The 19228-nt window shown below is 47.7% G+C and overlaps 1 protein-coding gene across 7 annotated transcripts in view; it reads left to right on the top strand.

Moving 5' to 3' along the window:
• The window catches only part of MEGF11 (multiple EGF like domains 11), a 343630-nt gene that overhangs the window by 212786 nt on the left and 111616 nt on the right, over positions 1 to 19228 (top strand). For all 7 annotated transcript variants that reach the window (XM_081171061.1, XM_081171057.1, XM_081171059.1 and 4 more), the window contains 2 exons: positions 313 to 433; positions 10464 to 10600. In XM_081171061.1, coding sequence (XP_081027187.1) covers positions 313 to 433; positions 10464 to 10600 — 258 coding nt within the window. The remainder of the gene's footprint in view (positions 1 to 312; positions 434 to 10463; positions 10601 to 19228) is intronic.

The following is a 19228-nucleotide window of genomic DNA, read 5'->3' as shown; positions in this document are numbered from 1 at the left end:
CTTCCCCTTGTGGAAATACTTTTAGCTCCCATGAACCAGAGGTTATCTTTCTGAGTGAAAGGCTCTTAAAATGAATAAAGGGTCTGAAACAAAAGCAATGTTGTTTGGAGCAATAAATATTGGATAGCTACATTTTACCATTGATGCCGCCGATCGGAATTTGCTGAGTGTTTGATTATTTGTGTAGGCGCTCCTGCAACAGCCCTGTAGTGGGCTGCCCTCTTGTAGCTTCCTGATGTAAATTGTTTCCATGTCTGTTTTGTGTTTCATTTTGGTGTCCGTCTCTCCTCGCTTCCGACAACACCCTCAAAGCTGTGAAGAGCATTGTCCTCCCGGCACCCATGGAACGCAGTGTGAGCAGCGGTGCCCATGCCAGAATGGGGGCACCTGCCACCATGTCACTGGAGAGTGTGCCTGTCCCCCAGGATGGATGGTATGTAACACTGGACTACAGCTGCAGTCATGCACCCCTTGGAACATACTTTAGCGCACATAAATGTCGGTTGGGTTAAGCTTTGCATAACGCCTCTCCAAGCCATTTGCACAAGACAGATTCAGTAAGTGCCTTTTAAAATATGGCATCCAGTCTCATATTTGAATAGGCAGTGCTCCCCAGGGATCTGTTGGACTGTTTTCCAGGATGAGCACCAGACTCACTGAACTGACAGTGAGGCTCAAGAGATGTGCTGAGCGGCTAGCGTGAGCTGAGGCTGCATCCACACCATACATTTAAAGCTGCATGATGCCACTTTAACAGTCATGGCTTCCCCCAAAGAATCCTGGGAGCTGTAGTTTGTTAAGGGTGCTGAGAGTTGTTAGGAGGCCCCTGTTCCCCTCATAGAACTGCAATTCCATGAGTGGCTTAAAAGACTGTATTTCCCAGAGTATGCTGGGAAATGTAGCTCTCTGAAGGGAAAAGGGGCCTTCTAACAACTATTACAGTGGTACCTCAGGTTAAGTACTTAATTCGTTCCAGAGGTCTGTACTTAACCTGAAACTGTTCTTAACCTGAAGCACCACTTTATCTAATGGGGCCTCCTGCTGCTGCCGCGCCACTGGAGCACAATTTCTGTTCTCATCCTGAAGCAAAGTTCTTAACCCGAGGTAATATTTCTGGGTTAGCAGAGTCTGTAACCTGAAGCGTATGTAAACTGAAGCATCTGTAACCCGAGGTACCACTGTATCATCATCATCATCATCAATAGTTGGGGCTGAGTTCCATGTCATTGCAGGGGTTTGAAGTTTGACCCTTTGGATCCCTTCCAACTCTACAATTTTGTCATTCTATGATTTATGAGAAAGATAAACTAATCGCACCTTTTGCTTCTACCTGAGCCTAACAATGAGATGAAGCATGTGGCTCTTTATCAGGGAGATCTGGCTTCTATTTGCCCTCAGCCATGAAGCTCCCCAGGTGATCCTGCCGCAGCCTATAATCTCTTAGCCTAACTATAAAACGTGGTCTGTGCATAAAACGTGGTCAGTGTGGGGTGGAGGCTCTTAGGCAATCAATGAGCTCCCGGGAGGAAGAGCAAGATTCAAATGAGATGGATGAGAACAAGATGCATCCAAAGTCACAGAAAGGGAAGGCATGAATGCTGCAACTCAGAGACTCTGGGGAGTGTTTGCACTGTGTCAGAGGGAGGTCTGCTACAGAGGTCAATGCAATTCTTTCCCTCCCGCTCGCATAATCTTGCTCATTTCTGGCATAATTTTACTTGTGTTAAGAGGGGCTGCCGGGGATTGGCTTCGAGGCAGCGCATTATTACTCGCACCTTTAATTCTGTGTGTCAAGGGAGGGGGGTGGGGAAAGGCTGTGCTCTTTTTTCTCTCCTCCTTTTCCAAATCTAAATCTGTATCAATAATGTGATAATTAACTCCCTCTGGATTTGCCAAGGCTTCATTCAGCTGCGCTCCGTTCCCTGGCATCATTCCATCATTTGACAATTAGCCTGTTGGCAAGTCCCGCTGCTGGAATTGGGCAGAGAAAGGAAAGGCAGGGGAAGGGGTGTCAGACAGACTCTGGGGATCCTTCCTGGTTAATACCATGAACGGCTATGAAGATGTCTGGAAGCTGTGGATTACATGGGGGTGGGGAGTGAGGAGCCACCAGGTCCATGCTGGAACAATCTTGACAAGCTCTGAGCTATGGCAGGAATGTGCTGAACTGCACACTCTTCTTCTCCCCATGGATCCCCTGATGAATTTTGGAAGGGTGGAGAGAGTGCTGAATGGCAGGACTACCACTGTTACAATTAGGGTTGCTCCCCAGGATGCAAGGCTAGTAGAGAAGTATTGGATTGTGTTTAGTGTTAGCCATAGAATCATAGACTCATAGATTCATAGAATTTTAAAGTTGGAAGGGACCACAAGGGTTATTTAGTCCAACCCCCTGAAATGCAGGAATCTTTTGCCCAATGTGTCACTCAAACCCATGGCCCTGAGATTAAGTGTCTCATGCTTTACTGACTGAGCTATCCAGAATCCTATTCACAGTAGATCCACTGAAATGAATGGTCTAATTTAGCCCTCTTAATGTCTGTCAGTGGGACTACTCTAAGCAGAAATTTGCTGGACCCAACCCATTGGTTACCTTCTGTTGTGTTTTGCCACCATCACAAAGTTGGTTTCATAATAAGCTCTCAGCTGTGTTCAGTCGGGTCCATATCACCACCGTCATCATTGCAGAATCACAGAATGAAAGAGTTGGAACAGACCCAAAATGTCATCTAGCCCAACCCTCTGCAATGCTGGCATCACCACCTCCATCGTCGGTTTGTTTGTCTGACACCTTCCCACAACATGCTGCCCAAAGTGAACAATTAAGTATAGCCACTCAAAAAAGTGCAGATGAGAAACAATTGGAAATAAATGCAAAAAAAAACACAAAACCCAATCCGAACACATTTGTATAAAACAATAGAAATACAGTCATACCTCGTGTTACAAATGCTTCAGGTTGCATTTTTTCGGGTTGTGAACCGCTGAAACCCGGAAGTACCGGAACAGGTTACTTCCGAGTTTTGGCAGTTGTGCATGCGCAGAAGTGCTAAATTGCGCTTTGCGCAGAAGCGCCGAATTGCAACTTGCGCGTGTGCAAATGCACCGCTGCGGGTTGTGGACGTGCATCCCGCACGGATCACGTTCACAACCCGAGCGTCCACTGTAAACCAATACAACTTGAACACCTTAAAACTGAACAGGAGATAGAATAATGCTTAATACAGATATCAAAAAAGTAGAAGAAGAAGAGTTTGGATTTGATATCCCGCCTTTCACTCCCCTTCAGGAGTCTCAAAGCGGCTAACATTCTCCTTTCCCTTCCTCCCCCACAACAAACACTCTGTGAGGTGAGTGGGGCTGAGAGACTTCAAAGAAGTGTGACTGGCCCAAGGTCACCCAGCAGCAGCATGTGGAGGAGCGGAGACGCGAACCCGGTTCCCCAGATTACGTGACTACCGCTCTTAACCACTACACCACACTGGCTCTGTATTGAAAACATCCGCATGCTCCAGATGATTCATTTATTTCCATTAGTTTGGATTGAAATCCCCATCTCCAGGTGCCCTGCCCCATCTCTCTTGGTATAAGGCAGCTTCCTATGTTTCTGTGTTCACAATCACAATCAAGTTTGGGGTAGCAATTATTTTCTTTTGTACAGACACTGAGTAACAGCACCTCATTGCCAGAGGGCAAATTGCTAGGGCAGCTTAGGTTATTTAGGTTGGAAGATGGACTAGAGCAGGGGTGGATTTTAAATGTCTGACCCTTCCTGTTCCCTCACCTGACACCATCACATTTTCCCATGCCTGTAACTGCTGTAACCCCACGGAAACTACAATAATCCCCAGGCAAATTTCTTGCAATATTTTTAAATGATATTAAACAGCAGCGTAATAATACAAATGACAGAGTTGCAATTAATAAAGTGCAGGAAGAAGGTGCATAACAACTGGAGGCAATGTTTCTTTTCTTTCTTTATTAAATTCATATAGGTATGTATATCCCACACTTCCACACAAAGGAGCATACGGCTTACAGAAGGGCATCGTTGAGGCTGTGTCATAAACTGCTAAATACAGAAAGCAAGTGGGTACTGAATAATTGAATCCCACACAACTGATGATGCCAGCCTGTGGTCTGGATTCTGTGGCTTGCCTGAGCATGGATGTTAAGCCATGCGCAGTGGACCTATGGTGCCGCACCATCAAGCAGATAAGCTGCACATCACCCTGAAGCTGGTGGTGCAATATGACCTGCAGGTGTGTGCCTGCACAAGTACAGCCAGAGAGACTGTCAAAAGTGCACTACCGTGTGTGGGGGTGTGTAAGCTGTAGAAATTCTATTCTACTCAGTTGGTGGGTGGACCGTAAATGAGGCTGTCTGCACTGATGCTGCCTGGAAGAAACAGAGAGATGCATTCCAAAGGCCAGGGGTTCTTCTTGAAAACCCTATCCTTGGCTGTTCTGTTCCCCAGGGACAAACCTGCAGTTAACAGTGCCTGCTTTTGAACTGAGCTGAGTTTAAAACACACATACACAGACATGCAGACTCTGAAAGAGGCAGAGCAGGAGCTCTGGGGGAAGCAGAGGCAGTTAGAAGCAAAAGCACTCCACTTGCAAATGTTGGGATTTTAAGTTTAAAGGGCCTCTCCAGGGCTTTCATGAAAGAGGAAAAAGATTCTGCACCGCCACTGTGTGTGTCTGTGTGGGGGAGAGAAACTTTTTCCTTATTCTTTTCTTGCTTTGTGTTTTTAACCCTTGATGTTTGGAGGACAGTTCTGGCTGCAGCAAGCCAGGAATGGAGAAACAGAAAGAAGGCGCTACTGTCCTCGTGGCCTTGTGTTCCACAGAAGGCCTGTCTTTGGCTGTAGACATTTTGAATGCACGTTTAGTGTGCTTTGGGCGTATGTATAATATACGCTATGCATGCACCAGTATTCCTTGAAGACATTTGCAACTTCAGGTTTATTAATATACATCGACTCCAACTTGATTTCACCTGGGACCAGAAACCATCGCAAGAGAACAGCAGTTTCTACACTCCCCTGGGGTGCGTATGATGAAATGCAGCTCTGCCAAGAGATTTGCTCCCTGAGGAATCAGGTTCCCAGTTGAAGCAGGAGATTGAAAAGGAAGATCAGCGTGCGCTCTCTGTCTCTTTCCTCCTCCCTACCCTTCAGTTCCCTCCTTTTAAAGATAGCATTGCTCCTGTTCTCAGTGTGCCTGCTCGGTAGGACAAAGAATCTAGCAGGAAATCCAGCTTTACAGCAATAGCAAGCAGTGTGGTGGAAACAAGAGCCACTCTGTCTGGCACAGGGATCACTGCAGCTTCCCCGGATGGAGCCGAGCAGGATTTGGATCAGATGCAGCAACAGAGCCAGTCTGACACTGCTGCTGGTGTGTCTGCAGAGCCACAATCTTGCCTCCCCACCAAACCCCACCCAGGAGAGATGCGACAATGCTCTGTGCCTCTGCCCCACTAAGCTGGCCACTACTGCTTTACCGTAATCTGTTACTGTTAACTGTAATGATCTATTGCAATGGCATGCAAGGAGAAGGCCACCAGCCACAATGACTATGCTCTGCCCCACAGTCAAAGGCAATGATTCTTCTGAAAAGCAGTTGCTGGAAGCTACAGGAGGAAAGAGCCCCGTTGAACTCGAGTCCTGCTTGTTTGCTTCCCAGAGGCATCTGGTTGGCCATTGTGAGAACAGGATGCTGGACTAGATGGGCCATCAGGCTCTTCTTATTTCTTAGAGCCTTTGCCAACTTGGCATCCTGTGGAATAGCTCAGTTGGTGGAGCACAAGACTCTTGATCCCAGGGTTGTAGGTTCAAGCCCCATGCCAGACAACAAGACTCCTGGATTGCTGGGGGATGGACTAGGTGACACTTCCAACCCTACAATTCTGATGCGGGTGGCGCTGTGGGTTAAACCACTGAGCCTAGGACTTGCCGATCAGAAGGTTAGCAGTTCGAATCCCCACGACGGGGTGAGCTCCCGTTGCTCGGCCCCTGCTCCTGCCAACCTAGCAGTTCAAAAGCATGTCAAAGTGCAAGTAGTTAAATAGGCGGGAAGGTAAAAGGCGTTTCCGTGCGCTGCTGTGGTTCGCCATAAGCAGGTTAGTTATGCTGGCCACATGACCCAGAAGCTCCCTTGGCCAATAAAGTGAGATGGGTGCCGCAACCCCAGAGTCGGCCACGACTGGACCTAATGGTCAGGGGTCCCTTTACCTTTACCTTTACGTGATTTGGAGGATCAGCCCCCACCAGCTTCAGCCAGCATGGACTCTGCTGGCTGTGGCTGATGGCGGTGCGCTCCAAAACATCTAAAGCGCACCTGGTTGACAAAGGCTGCTCTAAGTTGAGGCATGTTCTGGCTAAGTTGGACTCTGCCTAGAGTGCAAGCATCCCCTTTGTTAATTCCCTCTGTTCATGTCCATTGTCAGGCAACTCTGTCTCCAACTCTCCGCAGAACAGTTATGGGGCTCTCTCCGGCTGCATTGCTTGGGGCTACCCTCAAAAACTGAGTCCCTACTTACTCTCCTTGTCTGTAACAGCATTATTAGGCTTATCTCAAAGGGAGCACAAGAAAAAGGGGGACGGCATCTCAAATGAACAAAACAAGGCTCACTGAGGCAAAACTTTGTCGTAGTTCAATGCATTTCCACAAAAGATACTCCTCCTTCAGGACCTTGAACCCCCCCCCCCGCTCTCTCCCCATCTTATTTGCAGAGGTTCAAAATGGATGAATGAGGGAGTACAATTGCTTTATTTTTCAAGCTGATTCCTGAGTTGTTCAGGTTTTGAAAAGAGCTTCTGAATTTTAAGAAATCACAAGCTCCTAAAGAAAGATTGTTCCACTCTAAAACACACTGAACTACAGTAAGGAGCCTTATATCAGTGAGCACCAGAGCCTGTTCTCCTTTAGGTTTTGCAATCTCAAATGGAGCCAAGATTTCATGCCAAACGTATGAATGGTACCCCTGCCCATTTTCACGCTTTTTGTGTTGGGCATCTACCCCAGAGGAAGGTCTTTTAGTTCCGCTTTCACAGTCACTCGTGTGAAGTGGAATCCCTGGACATCTCCAGAGTGTTGCTCTTTTGGCGTGGGATTCAGCCACATAGTAGCAAGTTCAGGTGGCGCAACCACAGTTGATTGGGCGCTCTTGCACAACACCTGCCTCCCTCAAAGATAAGACTTTTGCAATAAGAAATGTGATGGGAAGATGCACAGGAAAATGTGGAGTAATGTTTGGTGCAGCACTGTCCAACCTCCCGACAAACAAATGTGATAAATGCTAAACAAACACATTGTCTGGGAGAGCCCCTTCCCTCCACTGCCCCCCTGCACTTCCATGGTGCATTGTGTCAAGGTCTGGTCTACGGGCAGTCAAAGTCCCAGCTGAGGACATTGGGACCGGGGGCAAGATGGCAGGGTGGGAGCAGGAACGAGAGTCCAGAAGCCAGGGATCCGAGGGTCAGGAAGCAGGGAGTCGCGAAGTCAAGGGCCCAAGGGTCGAGAAGCAAGGAGTCAAGAAGCCGAGGTCCAAGGATCAGGAAGCAAGAAGCCAAACACAGCAAGGCAGGAAACATGTTGCTGTGGGAAAGAGCCGAAGGGAAATGCTGACCTTATATCCCTTCCCGGCTCTTGCCACCAGGTGCTGTGAGTTACCAATCAGCTTCACCTGTGCAGCTGTGCCTTGCCTCTTCAGAACAAACTTAGGAAGGCCCCAGTCCTGCAAAGTCCTATTGGTCACAGGGCTTGGCTCCTGCAAGCACTCCTGACACATTGAAAGGTCTGAAAAGAGCGAATATCCCATCTAGTCCAGCATCCTGTTCTCACAGAGGCTGCCTGTGGTATTTCCACCAGCAGGACCCAACCACAGGAGCACTCTCCCCTCCTGCAGTCTCCAGCAACTGGTATTTAGAAGTATTACTGCCTCTTGTTGCAGCTACCAAGCATTGATAGGCTTATCCTCCATATATTTGTCCAACCCTAGTTTAAAGCCATTCAAGCTGGTGGCCATCACTGCCTTCTGTGGAAGCAAGTTCTGAAGTTCAGCTGTGCACTGCATGATGGAAGTGATTATCTGACACTCTGGTTATGAATAGAAGAGAGTGGTTGAAAGTTTGAAGTTGTACCTAATCCTCATTCAGGCTCTGCTGTGTATTCAAGATCATGTCTGATTGCCCCAAAGTCCTTGCAATGCACATGTTCTGTTGGAGAGGAGAATGCCTTTTAATCCTTGTTCTGACTTAAATGAAGTGTTGGGAGAGGGGGTGGTGCTGGGACCATCTTTTGCTTTCCTTGGCAGCTGTTGATGACATTGGGGAAGGGCGCTGAAGAACGCACAAGCCTGAAGTCTTTGCAAAGTTGCTGATGGAACAAACTGTGTTGATGAGATGCATAAAATTGCTTGCAACTTTGCTCTGACATTTGATCCTCCGGAGATGGGCATTTTGTATTCCCTAAATGCACGTTTGTGCCAGAAGATTCACACCTCTCTTGAGGGGATGCATCTCGGAGCACTGCTTCCTCATCATTTGCTGATAGAAGTCCTCTCCTCTTTGAAACATGATGAGAAAAGGCATTTATTATCATGATCAATGGGCAACTTGCCTTCCTGGAGAGAGATTCAAAATATCACTCCTTGCTCAAGCCTAGAGACACAAATGGTTATGGCAGGGCCCGGATGCTCTTGAATTGAGGCCAAGCTATCCCTTCCACAGCTGAAGAGGCAGCAATCATACAGGTTAGGATAGGCTTTCAGAGTCCTTCTTCATGATTAGTGAGACCCACTGTATTCCATTCTGGGGTTGTTGGTATTGCCAAATCTTCCTGGCCTGTGAGTGAATAAACTGTCAGAGGAAGGCAAATATGAAGCCGTTCCTATTCCCATTTTGAGATGTGCTGTGTTTTTTATTTGCCCTGAGAACTGTTCATTGTTTCCTCTTCCACTACCACCCTCTCCTGCCTAAAATGCTTTAAGGTGCTTGGCTGAGAGGCAGGGCCGGTCCTGCTGTTAAGCCGAGTGAGGCAACTGCCTCAGGTGACAGATACTACGAGAGGGGAAATGGCAGTGAGTTGTGGGAGGACAAAGTTTTGTATGTGCCACACAACATGCCCTAGAACCCCTATGCTGGCCCCTTACCATAAGGTATGGTGGAAGACACTGTCCTATTGCAAATATTGAACTGAGATTCATCTGCTATTATTATTATTACTATTTATTCAATTTGTATACTACCCTTCATCCGTAAATCCATATCTTACAATGTAAAAATACAAAATGAGAATACACAATACATGGTGCCTAAAGGTATATAATGAAGGCACCAGATGAGCCTCCTGGGGGAGAGCATTCCGCAAATGGGGAGTCACCACAGAAAAGGCCCATTCTCATGTTGCCGCCCTCTGGATCTCTCATGGAGAAGGCACATGATAAAAGGGCCTCAGATTATGATTGGAGGGTTCTGGCTGGTTCATATGGGGAGAGGCAGTTCTTGAGGTATTGCAGTCCTCAGCCATTTAAGGCTTTATAAGTGAAACCAGCTCTATGAATTGGGCCAGAAAATGAATGGACAGCCAGATTCAGTGTAATATGCTCAAACTGTCTTGCCCCAGTGAGCAACCGGGCCACTTAATTTTGCACTAGCTGAAGTTTCCGAGCCATCTTCAGAGGCAGCCCCACGTATCATGTGTTGCAGTAATCTAACCTAGAGGTTACCAGAGCATAGACAACAGAAGTTAGGTTATCTTTGTCTAGATAGGGGTGTCAATGTGTCACCAGCTGTGGCTGATGGAAGGCAGTGTGCATCAGTGTCCCTTCTGAGTGGTTGTGTACAACTAGGGTGATTCCCTCTCCCACTCAGAACCCCTGGCCTCATTCAGTGAAGAAGGGGAACCTGACCCAAGGGTTGTGGCAGTCACAACATGGCTTGGCAGGGTTTCCAAGCAGGATTGAACCCCATAGCTTCTCAATGGTAGCAACTACTGGTAGAAATTGGATGGATTGTGTGGCATATGAATGGAAGGCTCAGTATGTTTCCATGTCCTCTTGCATTCATTCATAATTCCATTCTGTACCATTACTGCATGAATCTGCAATTTTTAAAATGCACATTACTTTGTATTACTTTGCATTAAAATTCACATTACTTTCTATGTATTCCTTGGCAGAACAGACATTTATGAACACAGTTTACCCTAAAGTGGTCATTTTGTACACATTTTATCCTAAAGTCCACATTCTCATATGACTTCCAACCTAAAATATGCATTTAATATACGTACATACTGGTAAAGTAGCACACACTTTATTAGATGGCATGAAATGCAAAGCACATCCTTTAGTGTACATTTAGATGCAGTGTGCTTGTTTGTTTTTCTCCATGTTAACCTGAAATGATGTTAACCTGAAATGACTGTTCTTTTCTCTCTCTGTCTCCTCCTACCTAGGGCTTTGTATGTGCCCAGCCGTGTCCATCAGGAACATACGGGGTTAACTGCAGCCAGGATTGCCCATGTCATAATGGAGGGCAATGCGATCATGTGACAGGGGTTTGCCTATGCACTGCAGGCTATATGGGAGACAGGTAGGTATGGAGGTAGCAGGTGGAAAACTTCATTCTCCTGTGTGTGGATTGCCAGTTAAAACTCTTTCAACCCAATGAAACTTCAATTAGCAAAGTCCCATTATCAGAGATGGTGAACCTCAGGTCTGGGGGGGATGGCAAATGTGGCCCTCAAGGCCTTTCTGTCTGGCCCTTGGGCTCCTCCCCAGGTTACACCACACCTTGGCCCTGCTTGCAGTTTCCTTTATGCCTGGCTGGAATGTATCCTTGCATCCTGCTAATGCTTTTTGCTTACCTGGATGGAGGATGCAGCGAGGTATATGAGTGTGAGCCTACTGCTCGCAGGGACCCCTGACCATTAGGCCCAGTCGTGGCCGACTCTGGGGTTGCGGCGCTCATCTCATTTTACTGGCCAAGGGAGCCGGTGTACAGCTTCTGGGTCACGTGGCCAGCATGACTAAGCCACTTCTGGCAAACCAGAGTAGCGCACAGAAATGCCGTTTACCTTCCTGCCAGGGCAATACCTACCGTATTTTTCGCACTATAGGACGCACTTTTTCCCCTCCAAAAATGAAGGGGAAATGTGTGTGCGTCCTATGGTGCGAATGCAGGCTTTTGCTGAAGCCTGGAGAGCGAGAGGGGTCCGTGCGCACCGACCCCTCTCGCTCTCCAGGCTTCAGGAAGCTATCCCAAGTCTTGCAAGCCCGGCGGGATGTCCCGCGGGCTCGCAAGGCTTGCGGGCAGCAGCCTGCACCCAAAAGCTGGGGACAGCGGGGAGGCGCAGAGCCGCCACCCCGCTATTCCCCGACCTGATCTGGAGGCTGGCGGGGGGAGAAGCAAGCCTGCTTCTCCCCCCCACCATCCCCACAACCTCCAGATCAGGTCGTGGAAAAGCGGGATGGCGGCGCTCCGCTATCCCGCTTTTCCCCGACCTGATCGGGAGGCTGGCGGGGGGAGAAGCAAGCCTGCTTCTCCCCCCCACCAGCCCCACAACCTCCAGATCAGGTCGTGGAAAAGCGGGATGGCGGCGCTCCGCTATCCCGCTTTTCCCCGACCTGATCGGGAGGCTGGGGGAGGGAGAAGCAAGCCTGCTTCTCCCCCCCACCAGCCCCACAACCTCCAGATCAGGTCGTGGAAAAGCGGGATGGCGGCGCTCCGCTATCCCGCTTTTCCCCGACCTGATCTGGAGGCTGGCGGGGGGAGAAGCAAGCCTGCTTCTCCCCCCCCCACATCCCCACAACCTCCAGATCAGGTCGGGGAAAAGCGGGATGGCGGCGCTCCGCTATCCCGCTTTTCCCCGACCTGATCTGGAGGCTGGCGGGGGGAGAAGCAAGCCTGCTTCTCCCCCCCACCAGCCCCACAACCTCCAGATCAGGTCGGGGAAAAGCGGGATGGCGGCGCTCCGCTATCCCGCTTTTCCCCGACCTGATCGGGAGGCTGGGGGAGGGAGAAGCAAGCCTGCTTCTCCCCCCCACCAGCCCCACAACCTCCAGATCAGGTCGTGGAAAAGCGGGATGGCGGCGCTCCGCTATCCCGCTTTTCCCCGACCTGATCTGGAGGCTGGCGGGGGGAGAAGCAAGCCTGCTTCTCCCCCCCCACATCCCCACAACCTCCAGATCAGGTCGGGGAAAAGCGGGATGGCGGCGCTCCGCTATCCCGCTTTTCCCCGACCTGATCTGGAGGCTGGCGGGGGGAGAAGCAAGCCTGCTTCTCCCCCCCACCAGCCCCACAACCTCCAGATCAGGTCGGGGGAAAGCGGGATGGCGGCGCTCCGCTATCCCGCTTTTCCCCGACCTGATCGGGAGGCTGGGGGAGGGAGAAGCAAGCCTGCTTCTCCCCCCCACCAGCCCCACAACCTCCAGATCAGGTCGGGGGAAAGCGGGATGGCGGCGCTCCGCTATCCCGCTTTTCCCCGACCTGATCGGGAGGCTGGGGGAGGGAGAAGCAAGCCTGCTTCTCCCCCCCCACCAGCCCCACAACCTCCAGATCAGGTCGGGGGAAAGCGGGATGGCGGCGCTCCGCTATCCCGCTTTTCCCCGACCTGATCGGGAGGCTGGGGGAGGGAGAAGCAAGCCTGCTTCTCCCCCCCACCAGCCCCACAACCTCCAGATCAGGTCGTGGAAAAGCGGGATGGCGGCGCTCCGCTATCCCGCTTTTCCCCGACCTGATCGGGAGGCTGGGGGAGGGAGAAGCAAGCCTGCTTCTCCCCCCCCCCACATCCCCACAACCTCCAGATCAGGTCGGGGGAAAGCGGGATGGCGGCGCTCCGCTATCCCGCTTTTCCCCGACCTGATCGGGAGGCTGGGGGAGGGAGAAGCAAGCCTGTTTCTCCCCCCCCACCATCCCCACAACCTCCCGGCTTCAGGAGAGCCCCACCGCCAGCCCCACAAGCTCGGGGGACAGCGGGAGAGGCGCAGCGCGCCATCCCGCTGTCTCCCGACATGGTTTGGAGGTTGGCGGAAGGCTTCCTCCTCCCCCAGCCCCGCAAGTTCCCAGAGCGATGCCAAAGCATGGCTCTGGGTCCCGTTCTGGGGGAGGGGGAAGCTCGGGCTTCCCCGCCCCAGCCCCGCGCCTGGGGGGGGGGATAAATTTTTTTTGCCTTTATTTCCCCCCCCCCAATCTAGGTGCGTCCTATGGACCGGTGCGTCCAATAGTCCGAAAAATACGGTATTTATCTACTTGCACTTTGACGTGCTTTCAAACTGCTAGGTCGGCAGGAGCAGGGACCGAGCAACGGGAGCTCACCCTGTCACGGGGATTCGAACCGCCGACCTTCTGATTGGCAAGTCCTAGGCTCTGTGGTTTAACCCACAGCGCCACCCGCGTCCCTATGCTCACAGGTAAAATTGGCAGTAATTGCTGCACCTACTTTTGCTCCTGGCAAGATGTATGAACCCTTCCCCAGCCCCCAAAAAGTCTAACGAATACAGAGAGATGCACTATTTAAATCAATAAAAAGAGAAAGCAAACATTTAGTAGTATTTGAGTTATTTTAAACTTTTACATTTGTTTCCCACCTTTCCTCTAAGGATCTCAGGGTGGCATACACACCTTCACCACCTCTCCACAACAACCCTGTGAGGTAGGTTAGGTTGAGAGAGGGTGACTGGCCCAAGGTCGCCCAGCAAGCTTTATGGCTGAGTGAGGATTTGAACCCTGGTCTCCCAGGTCCTAGTCTGACACTCTAACCACTAAACCTCACACCACACACATATTTTAAGCACACGCCATACATAACTTGATAAGAAAACAATGCAAACAGAAAACCTGCAAATCCTCCCAGATGTTAAGAGCACAAAGGCTCCTGGGTCTTGTTCAAGCCTTATTCGTTTTGACAGAAGGAGCTTCAGATCCCATACAGAAGTAAAAAGTCCTAGCTGGAGACATTTACATATATCTCTTGAAGTCCTTGCAAACACATGAATCAGGTCTGGCCCAATAGGTGTCAAATATAATTCTTCACACTAAAGCTATTTCAAGAAAACTATTTTAAAAGGGGATTGAGAAGATTTTCCTTTGAAAGTGTCAGTAATGGAATCCGATAATAAAGAGCTCCTTTTCCTCGGAGGATAAGGCTTTGATCCTGTGTACGTTTACCTGGGAGTAAGTCACACTGAACTGAACAAGGATTACTTTTTAGCAGACACATATATTTATTCATTTATTTATTAACAGGTAACTGTTAGGTGGATTTGTAGCTGACTGGCTGAACCCAAAGAGTACTCATTAATGGTTCCTTGTCATCCTGGGGGAAAGTGGCAGGTGGGGAGCTATTTTTTCTAGAAAAAGAGGTGCTGGAACTCACCATGAATGCCTCTCTCGTTCTCTTATAATGGCAATGGCACCCACCTGAGAGGTGCCAGAACTGAGTTTATATTTCTGTTTTGGGTTGTACCCAGTGTTCGTCCTGCTCAAGTGAGTAGCCTATTTAAATTAAAGGTCATGATAAATTTATCGCCCTTAATTTCAATGGGGCTACTCAGAGTAGAATTTAGTCAGTTACAACCCACTGTTTTTATATGGGGGGGGCCTGTGCTCCTCTTCACTCGACTCACCACCCTACCCATATCATCCCCACATTAACCCCTAGAGCCTCCCCTTCCTAGGATTCTGACGAGACACTACAAATCCTCCAGTGGGGACTATAAAACAACAGCCTTACATTTTTATGTATATAGGAAGACATGGTATACACTATAGATGGAGATTTTTTGAAATATTAAGCTGTTTAGAAATGCTTTTAATTAAATAAATAAATAGTCATGCACCCCATTACTTTTGCTGAAATGAGACACATTCTTTTTTTATAGCTAGATATTATCACTTCTATAATTTTTTTTTTGCAAAGCTCCTCCATTTTTATTATAGCTAGGATGGTGTGGTTTTCCTTTTTTTTAATGTCCCTTATAAAACATAATGGATTAAATTTAATTTAATTTAGATATTTGCAGCAATAAACTTGAACGGGGAAGATCTCTCCGTGTTTACAAGATATGCAAATGAAACACATTTATACCAATTAATCCCCTCAAGAGTAAGCACTGCATTTCTCCATTTCCCATACCGCACTCCAGCATTTCTAGATGGGAGAGTGGAAAGACTGTTCAAAGCACCTGAGAGTCCCAAATGATATATTTCTGTAGACTAGCAATCCCTGACTTTGTGTCTTCCAGGTGATTAGTGGACTACAACCCCCATCATCCCTGTCTGTTGGCCATGCTGACTGGGGCTGATGGAAGTTGTAGTCCCACAACATCTGAAGGGTACCAGGCTGGGGACAGCCGTTGTAGACTGACATCAACCTTTCATGGATCTATGAGTGAAGGTCCCCAATACGACCACTGTAATTATCAAGGGCAATGGCAAAACTCTTATCTTTTCCCCAAAGAGAAACATAAGCTCTATTCATGCTTTCAAAGTGATAGTTGAAGGCATAAACTAGGATGTGGGAGTGGGTGTACCCACTTCGCCCCCAACTTTCTACACTGAGCAAGCTAATGTCTTCAGGCTGGTCTGATCCACTTATGTAAAGATGGTCATTCACTGGCCTAGTAAAGGATTGAGTGACCAGGTGTTCTTTGGTGATTTCAGCCAGTGTGGAGCTTTCAGCCAGTCTAGGAGGTGAAAGACCAGGATTCAATCCCCACTCAACTGGGTGAGCAGTCATTGCCTCTCGGGAGAAGAATTTAGGGGCTCAGAAGTTTGCTTCTCCTTTGAGATGGGGTTTTACGAACTACTGAAGATTGCATTTGTCCTTGGATAGCTCTTGTCTGGCCCCTGGAACTCTTCCCAAGCCAAACTTCTTGCTGGCTCTGCTTTACACCCCAAGTGTGTATGCCTGGCTAGAACGTGTCTCTAAACTCCATTAATGTTTCCTGCTTGACTGAATGGCAGCATAGAGAGGGGCATGTCAAGCATGTGTAGAAACTAGCCAACTGTACTAAGGTCTAACAATTGCTCCACCTACCACCGGCACATGGGACTGGAAGGTTGTCCAGAAGGGAGTGAAAAAAATTCTCCATCCCTGAGTTCACCCTGGATCCCAAAACTGGGTGCTGAAGCCAAGCCCATTGTAATTGCAGCTTTCAATCCTAGTTCAGCTCATGATGGGCTGCTGGTTCACTTTTAGGACCCAAAAAATAAATAAATCCTTATTTTGTTCCTAAAGTTGCGACTAAACCGTTCTCAATTAATTTGAACAATGGGACCAACCAGCCAATTTCATTTCTGTCCCTATTGCTCCCTGGGCTTGATGGGCTGCAATAAGATTCCTCTCCCCCATCCCCCATTCTGGGTGAAATAACGTGCGGGTGACCTTTTAAATAAATCAAGGAAATGTTCCTGTTAATGGGTGCTCTTTTACAACAATCCCTTCCGGATCCCCTTTCTAATACTCTTCAAAGGTAATCTGTATTAGCCTACAGCATACAGTCCTGCAGAAGAGATAATAAAACATGTATTTTTCGATAAATATTTGTGGGGAAATAGCTCGGTCACAAAAGCCTGTGGGAGCTGAATAGCTCCCTTTTCTTTCTCACTTTTTTCTGGTTCGTGGCGCGTGCCTGTGCATTCTGAATAACTCAACAAACGCCAAGTTGATAGCGCCAGATAACTTCCCTGCTGCACTGAAATTTACGTGAGCTGAGCATCCAATGCAAATGCTTTCATTGTGGACCCCAATTATTGGAAGCCATAGTTCTGGTAGAAATACAGCATGGGAAATCAGTTCCCAAGTCTTGCAGCCAGCAAGAAACTGTATTTGAGCTGCGGAATTGCAAGATTAGAATCTTTTATGCAGGGAGGACAATTCCCCCAAATCTCACCAATTACAGCGAACAAGTTTATTTTCCTTGCTATTTTGTTACCCGTGAGTACTCCATTATGATATTTATGAAAACATGATCACCCAAGTTTTTAAATGCTTGCGGTTTTTTGGGTGCCATTTCGATTCTTTTCATTGGACAAAACTATTATCACTGACGAGAGAACGGGTTGGCAGGACAATATAGCTCCTCTTGTGACATCCTTAGATCAGGGGGTTGGGAAAGTGTGGCCCTCCATGTGGGTTCCGCTGCCACCATGGCCAGTGCTTATGGCATATGAGAGCTGTTCTTCCCCCACAGGATATCTGAAGGACCACAGATTCCTCACTCTTGCTTCAGAACAAGCCTGGGGAACATTCAGCCTGCAAGCCAATCTTGGCCCTCCAGGAGATCCAGTCTGGCCCACAAAGCCATTCACCCCACCACCATCATTCCTACCTGTCAATCAGCGGATGACACTTATGCCATCAGCTGGTAGGAGAGGAGAAAGAAGTACAGTACTTTGCCAGCCTCAAGTGCTGTGCTTCCTAAAGTGGCTGTTGGCCAGTTGGGAACTCTGCTTAACAGATTTTGACAGGTGGGTGGGTGGGGCAAACCACCTGTCCAGGTTTGCCCATGGGGCACAACCAGGCAAAGATATCAACTCCCTTCCCCCCCCAAGTCAGAAAGTTCCCCCACCCTTGTTGTGGAAGAAACAAATATTGTTTTGTGCATGTAACGTGTTTAAGAGGGCATCATAATGTTTAATACGTTGTGAAATTGTAGCCATTAATTCTACAGCTGGCATATATATTAACCCAACCCTAAATAATTGTACACTTATTAAACTTCAATGGCACTTATAATAATGTGGCTCTTCCTAGATAAGAAGGAAGCCATGTAAAATAGAACAAGAAACATGACAATGGTCTAGTCGCTTGTTGAGTAATTTAATTGAGCAATGCATCTGGCTGCTAATGGTGTTGCAGGCCCATTAGATTGATACGTTGCAAAGTGATGACATTTTCTGCAGCAAGTTAATTCCTACAGCGATGATCCTTACATTCCAAAGGAGCCATTATTGGTTTCTTGTGGCATAAAATTCATTTGCAGGGGGTTGCTTGATCTCCAGATAAATAAGTTGGTTAAACAGTTAGGAGAGCGGTTGGGTTGGGGGCAAGAGGGTAGCTAATTATGTAAATAGATTAGGTCATCGATGTTTGATTTCTAGATGCTCTTTCCCACTTGGTTTCATCTATAAATATAGGATGATATAGTATGGTATTGACTACTCTATTCATCTTGCGGAGTACCGTATTTTTCGCTCCATAGGACGCTCCTGACCAAAAGACGCACCAAGTTTTTAGAGCAGGAAAACAAGAAAAAAAATCTGACTCAAATTTTGTACTAAACTATTTAAAACAGCAAAGTGTGTGGCTCCTGTCCACTTTGCTGCTTTAAAGCGAGCCACGGTATATAATGAAGAGAATGGAAAAAGGACAGACATTCCATTAGAATGTAGCTGTTTTCATCATCACTGGGAAGTCAGTATTGGCAACAGTCACAAAAACTAAAATTTGAGCATTTTACTGTTATTAATCAAGAATATTAATAGTCAGGGAGAGAAACCAGGGCTGTGCAAATGAGAAGTGCTTGGAGTATGGAGGAACAGCAAAAAGATGATGATAATAATAATTATTATTATTTATTATTATTATTTATTATTTATACCCCGCCCATCTGGCTGGGCCTCCCCAGCCACTCTGGGCGGCTTCCAAAAGAATATTAAAATACTGTGAAGCTAAAGATCAAATGATTGTGCTCCAGTTCCTAAATCTCTGAAGTTTTCTCAAAACAGGCATGGTTGTTTTGAAAGGAAGATTCAAAATGGAGTGACTGAGTAAAGAACAGAGGAGGAAAAGAGGGCAGATAAATAGCTTCCGTTCAATACCAAGAGAACACAATGTTTTTGGTTTAGTATAGGTGGACTGTACTTGTAAGAATTTGTATAATGAATTATAGAGTTGGAGTGGAATATCAGAGCCTCTTTTCAGCAGTAAAGATTAGCTACTAGGAACATGGTCCACACACACACAGGATGTCTGGTTATAGCTGTGCAGTTTAAACTGTTCCTGAGCCAGATACCTGCTCAGTTTTAGCTGAAATTACTATTACTGGTTTGTGGAGATGCTTTGTATGTATTTATGACTATTTCCCCAAAACTGTTACTTGAAGAAATCCCCAAACTTACTATTTTTAAACTTCAAATGGAGCTCAGAATCCAGTTAGGCAATCCTTTGCAGTTGAATTAGGAGGCACTGAGAGACAGCAATTTGCTGCTCCCCAC

The sequence above is a fragment of the Podarcis bocagei genome (assembly GCF_964188305.1).
Source record: "Podarcis bocagei genome assembly, chromosome: 14".
Lineage (NCBI taxonomy): Eukaryota > Metazoa > Chordata > Lepidosauria > Squamata > Lacertidae > Podarcis > Podarcis bocagei.
Note: the sequence above shows the minus strand (reverse complement) of the source record. Positions and strands in the feature narration are given on the sequence as shown.